This window comes from Oculina patagonica, unplaced genomic scaffold, assembly GCF_052425735.1.
Source record: "Oculina patagonica isolate OP01 unplaced genomic scaffold, crgOcupat unplaced1226, whole genome shotgun sequence".
Classification (NCBI taxonomy): Eukaryota; Metazoa; Cnidaria; class Anthozoa; order Scleractinia; family Oculinidae; genus Oculina; species Oculina patagonica.
Window position 1 is genome coordinate 687 of NW_027557223.1, and position 5,443 is coordinate 6,129.

Consider the following 5,443-nt stretch of genomic DNA (forward strand, 5'->3'; position numbering starts at 1 on the left):
AATCCCAAGTTGAACAAAATTGTTTTCTCTCAAGAAATACCTCATGAAAATTGTTGAAGAAAGAGTTGAAGAGCTTCAAAATTTTCTGGAGAGTATGCCCCACCCCCCCCCCCCCCCCCCAAAAAAAAAAAAAAAAAAACCATAGGAAGATCTTGCCTCGTCTATGGCAAAGGTCTGGTTACGGCCGCCCCAGGCCACGTTTATATTGGAAAGACCTGTGCAAGTACCATGCCCATAGTTATTCAGAAAAAGGCGCGCCGTCTTTGTGAGACGTTTTATTTGCCGAACAGAAGAACGAAAAACGAAAGAACGAAAAGGCCCAATAACAGAACGCGCAAACTAAGAAACAAACAAACGAACGAATGCATGAGCATATCCTCAAAAGCCCACTCTCTACTAGTATGAATAATTATTTTCCGTTATTATTATAGGCTGTGAAGAACACTCTAGAAAGTATTACTTCCAGTGGCTGTACAGTGATCAATTATCACGTGGTATGTACTCGTGCTTGAGAGATCACTTTGATCGAGCTTATAAATAATTCTGATTCGCCAGAACAGACCGAGAATTTGTCATACTTATTACTTAAACAACCTGAGCACAAAAATTTAAATTGCGAAGTTGTCTTATCAAGGATAAGTGTCACTTTCTTGGTAACAGGTCCCTGAGACAAGTTTATTCGTGTCAAAAAAAGTCAGTCGCCGGGGTAAATATTTTTTCCCTGCAACTTTTCTTACAAATTCACACTGGTTTGAATTGAAGGGACAATTCCACAGTTCTTAAAAATTTGAGGTAGACACTTTTTTTAGTCCCTACGTTTAAACTTTTCAATTGACTTATCCTAGGAACTAGTCCCCGGAACGTGTGTTTTTGTGTGCCAACTTTAATGGTCGAATCAAAACAAACCTGATCTTAGAGCTTCCATCAAAGTAAACTACTACTGTCGAGTAATAGGTTTTGTTACATTATAGGTTAACGGGACACTCACGATAAAAGCCAAAGCAAATTTGACGACGCAAAAACACAAGAAGATAAGAGAAGGCCTTGAGCTGGCTTTAATCTCTGTTTCACTTGTGGCGATAATCTGTTCACTGGTAGTACTCTCGTGCGTAAGGTGAAAAAACAACTACAATTCTTGATCCGGGGGGACTCCCATACAAAAGAGGACGTGAATGCTCGTCGTCTTGGGTGTAAATTTCGGAGTTTTGGTCTCACGTAGGCTGTTTTAGGCAAAACGCCAATAATTTAGTTTTCAAGGTCTCGATTAGGTTTGCACACAAAGAAATATATAAATATAAATTATATTTTTAGTGTTTTGGTATCTCTGAGTGGTCTTCAAAAAAAGCTTCTAAAGCTACGCCCAGATTAACTCTAATATGGGTTCTTTTAAACCTTTCCGACGAGCTTTTCGGCCTGTTTTATAGGGTAGTATTTATAGTGTAGTTTTATAGGGTATCTTGGATGCTACTTTTTTTTGAAACTGTGAATACTCGAAATGTAGGAACAAATGTAACATGCTTTAAAACTAAAATGATGACAGAACTCATGCTGCGTCTTCTCTGGGCTCTGCGAGGGTCGGATATCAAGACAGCTTCTTTGTGAGCTTTAGAAGGCTTAACAAGAGGCATAGATTTAGTCGATGCTTTCGAATTATATTTGAAGATGAAATACGAAAGAATTTTGCCGTCTTTTACTAAAATTTCCCGCCTGTTTTATAGGGTAGTCCTCTCGCAGGATTCTTACGACTTAGGGGGATTTATATCTTGGATGCTCCTTTTTTTTAACTGTGGATACTCGAAATGTAGGAACAAATGTAACATGCTTTAAAACTAAAATGATGTTACTCAAGTTGTTGTTGTTGTTATTGTTAAATTGTTCTTCATTCTTTTTCTTTTGTTTACCACACACAAGGATACAGTCATCGCAGACATCTGAAAAACTGTTTATACACAAAAGCCTGCTCTTTGCCTGGGGTATCGGATACGCTGTTTACATAATGGATATAGCTGTTTTTGACAGCAGGAATGAAAAAAACAGTAAGTATATTTTTCTTCACTATAATCACAATAGTCCGGCGGGTTAGCTCCTGAATTGTGCGATTTTTGATACAAGCACCAAACTGTGCAGGATTACAAGCATTCGCATACTAATCAATTCTTCTTACCAATAATTTAATAGGAAATTATTGCATGGGAAAAGATTTTTCGTTCCCCGCCCTCTGCTCCCTCGCGTCTTTCGTTTTGCGCTAGCGTCCAGGTCTCTCGCGATCGGTGAACCTCTCGCTAACAGAAGAAAAATAGGAAAATATAGGGCTGTGAACAGTCTAAATTACAGCATTTCATTCTAAATTTTGTACGTGCGACTCGGTATCACGACCTGGCATAATAGTATTTGTCTATAAACCAGGACAAACAAATATTTCACTAAAATTTCAATGATTTTAACCCTATCCAGACCGGGAGGGACGGAAAGTGCCCGCGCTGACTTTGAACGCTTATAACTTTTTCAAGATTTAAACAAACGCTACCAAACTTTGAGTTTATCTAAAATTTATCTGGAAATAATTTGGTAGGATAAGTTGTTGTGTCAGGAACTTGACGTCACCATGGCAACGGCATTTTGACAGGCATGTTTTCCCAAATTTGTAATTTTCGTGTTTCTATTAATGAAAAATAATTTTAATGCAATTATTTTCATCCTTTTACGGTTTTTAAGCACAGTTTTATTGATTTTGAGTACTTTGCAGTAATTTTGGGCGGTTTTATGACGTTTTGGAAAAAATTCGAAATCCAAGATGGCGGATCCAAGATGGCGGCTGTTTTGACATTATGATGTAATTGTCACGTCATGTGACGTCATCTTCCCACGTGACGTATACCAAAAGATAGGTGTTTGGACATACTATATATTCCCTAAGCTTCATTGTGATTGCTTAAATATTCTGGAAGTTACGGAGGTTTGAGAAGATCCAAAAAAGCCCGGTCTGAATAGGGTTAATAAATTAAGGTTTCCATGGAAACCGGTGTTTTTCGGGCTTGGCACTATATCTGAAAAAATTTCTGTTGGTGACCACTTTCATTGTGCCAAGTTTCATGCTTGTATCAAAAAGTGCACAATTCAACTAAAATTTCGAGCTAAGCCGCCGGACTAAAACTGGTTCGGTCGATGTAAAGTTAGTAACGTCAGTTCTAAAGCCTTTTATCTGAGGAAAAGTGATTGCATTCTTCCTCATCTGCCAATCTAGGTGATAGATTTAAGTCAGTTTGTTATTGTAAATCAGTTCGCTGTATCACGCAGCAGCAAATTTGAGTTGTTCCATAACATTCAGACGTATAATGAAGTAATTCCTACTGTCAGAAATTGCTAAATGCGTCCAAACGTTAGCAAGAAATTATTTCACGACAACTGACCTAAAGCCGAAAGTTGTCAGTTTCACGATTTAATAAGCACTTTTTGCGGTATAAAGAATAGGACTTTCTCGCATTCGCTCCAGTGACTAAGAACATTGGTGTCAAGTTAGTAAATGAATGAATTGTCCACCCCAGCTATACGACCTAAAATCACTGTTCGCGGGCAACGAAACATAATCCAAAAAGGTCTAGCAGTCTAAAAACCATTGGTTTCTTAGAACAAAGATATTCAGACCGGGCTTGGTTTGACCTTCTGGGCCGAGGGGGTGAGGGGGGGGGGGGGTGGCATTGAAAGCTTTGGAAATCTTTCCAGAATATTTAAGCAATCACAATAAAACTTAAAGGATGTATAGTATGTCCGCACATCTATCTTTTGGTATACGTCACGTCTGATGATAAAGTCACATCACGTGACAATTACATCATGCTGTCAAAACAGCCGCCATCTTGGATCCGCCATCTTGGATTTCAAAATTTCTCCAAAACGCCAGAAAACCACCCAAAATTACTGTAAAGTACTCAAAATCAATAAAACTATGCTTAAGAACCGTAAAAAGGTGAAAATAATTGCATTGAAGTTACTTTTCATTAATAGAAACACGAAATTATAAATTTAGGAAAACATGCCTGTCAAAATGCCGTTGCCATGGTGATTCAAGTTCCTGACGCAACAACCTATCCTACCAAATTATTCCCAGATAAACTTTAGATAAACTCGCAAAGTTTGACAGCGTTTGGTTGAATCCTGAAAAAGTTATATGCGTTCAAAGTCAGCGCGGGCCTCAGAAGGCCACCCCGGTCTGAATAGGGTTAAAATCACCAGCAAGGGAAATTTTCAAGAGGTATCAAACTTGACGAGGCCCCTATAATCGTGAGTAGCAACTTCTTTCTATATAATTCAATTTAATAATTTCTTAATCCGTAGGCTGCTTGCACAGCCGTTGCTGTTATCCGCCATTTCTTTCAAACATCAGTCTTTACGTGGATGTTAGTTGAGGCAGTGAATCTCTTCATGAAGCTGGTCAAAGTGATATCAATCAAAACGTTTTATATGACATACCTAGCCATTGGATGGGGTAGGTCCAAAAGAGTATTTTCTTATGGTTTTAGTTCACTTGAGATTACAAAATAGGGAGCGAGGAAACGAACGCATGAACGAACGAACGAACGAATAGAAAACCTCCGTAGTAAGGTATTACAAAGGTTGGGCGTACTTCGAAGAATTAAGTGTTCTCTACCAAGAGATATCAGAGAACTTTTCGTTAAATCAACTATAATACCTCTGTTAGACTATGCGGATGTCACATGGGGAGACAAAGCCAATTTGACTCTTATGAAGAAAGTCCAAGTTCTGCAAAATTTAGCTGCCAAAATTGTGCTCGATATGCCAAGGCATTCATCTGCTACCGAGGCGCTCCAACAGCTTGGCTGGGATAATTTAATGGAAAGAAGAAGACTTCATAGATTAATTTTGTTTTTTAAGGCATTAAATGGCTTGATTGACTGGGATTTAAATTTTTATAGCTTTAAAGACATTCATAATTATAATACTCGTGGACGAAATGACATTTGTAGGCCCAAGTCATGTCGCTCCTGGGGCCAGAACCGTTTTATTAATCAAGCTGCTCACGAATGGAACATTTCACCCGACAAAGCAAAAAGCGCATTTGACATTTTAACTTTTAAAAGACATATTAGAAGTATTTGATAAGTTTTTTAATTTCTTATATTCATTTTTTAAAATTTAACTTTTTCATCTTCTATTTTTAATATTCACTTTTTAACCATTTTTATCATATTTGTTATTTATTTTATGCAGGGCCCCACTGAAAACCACCTTTTTGTGACGTGGGCTCCCTGCTAAAATATCTTTATTATTATTATTAACGAACGAACGAACGAACGAACGAACGAACGGACCAACAAACGAACGGACCAACGAACGAACGAACGAACGAACGAACGAGCGAACGAACGAACCAATGAACGAACGAACAAACGGACCAACTAACGAACGGACCAACCAACGAACG

At 38.2% G+C, this 5,443-nt stretch overlaps 1 protein-coding gene across 1 annotated transcript; it reads left to right on the forward strand.

Moving 5' to 3' along the window:
• Nucleotides 1-431: 431 nt before the first annotated feature.
• LOC144639721 (uncharacterized) lies at nucleotides 432-4,552 on the forward strand (the record flags this gene model as incomplete). The annotated part of the gene is made up of 4 exons (XM_078499023.1): nucleotides 432-494; nucleotides 972-1,114; nucleotides 1,912-2,036; nucleotides 4,336-4,552. Coding segments are annotated over 4 exons (402 nt in total), but the record flags the coding sequence as incomplete, so codon positions are not given.
• Between the last annotated feature and the right edge of the window lie 891 nt (nucleotides 4,553-5,443).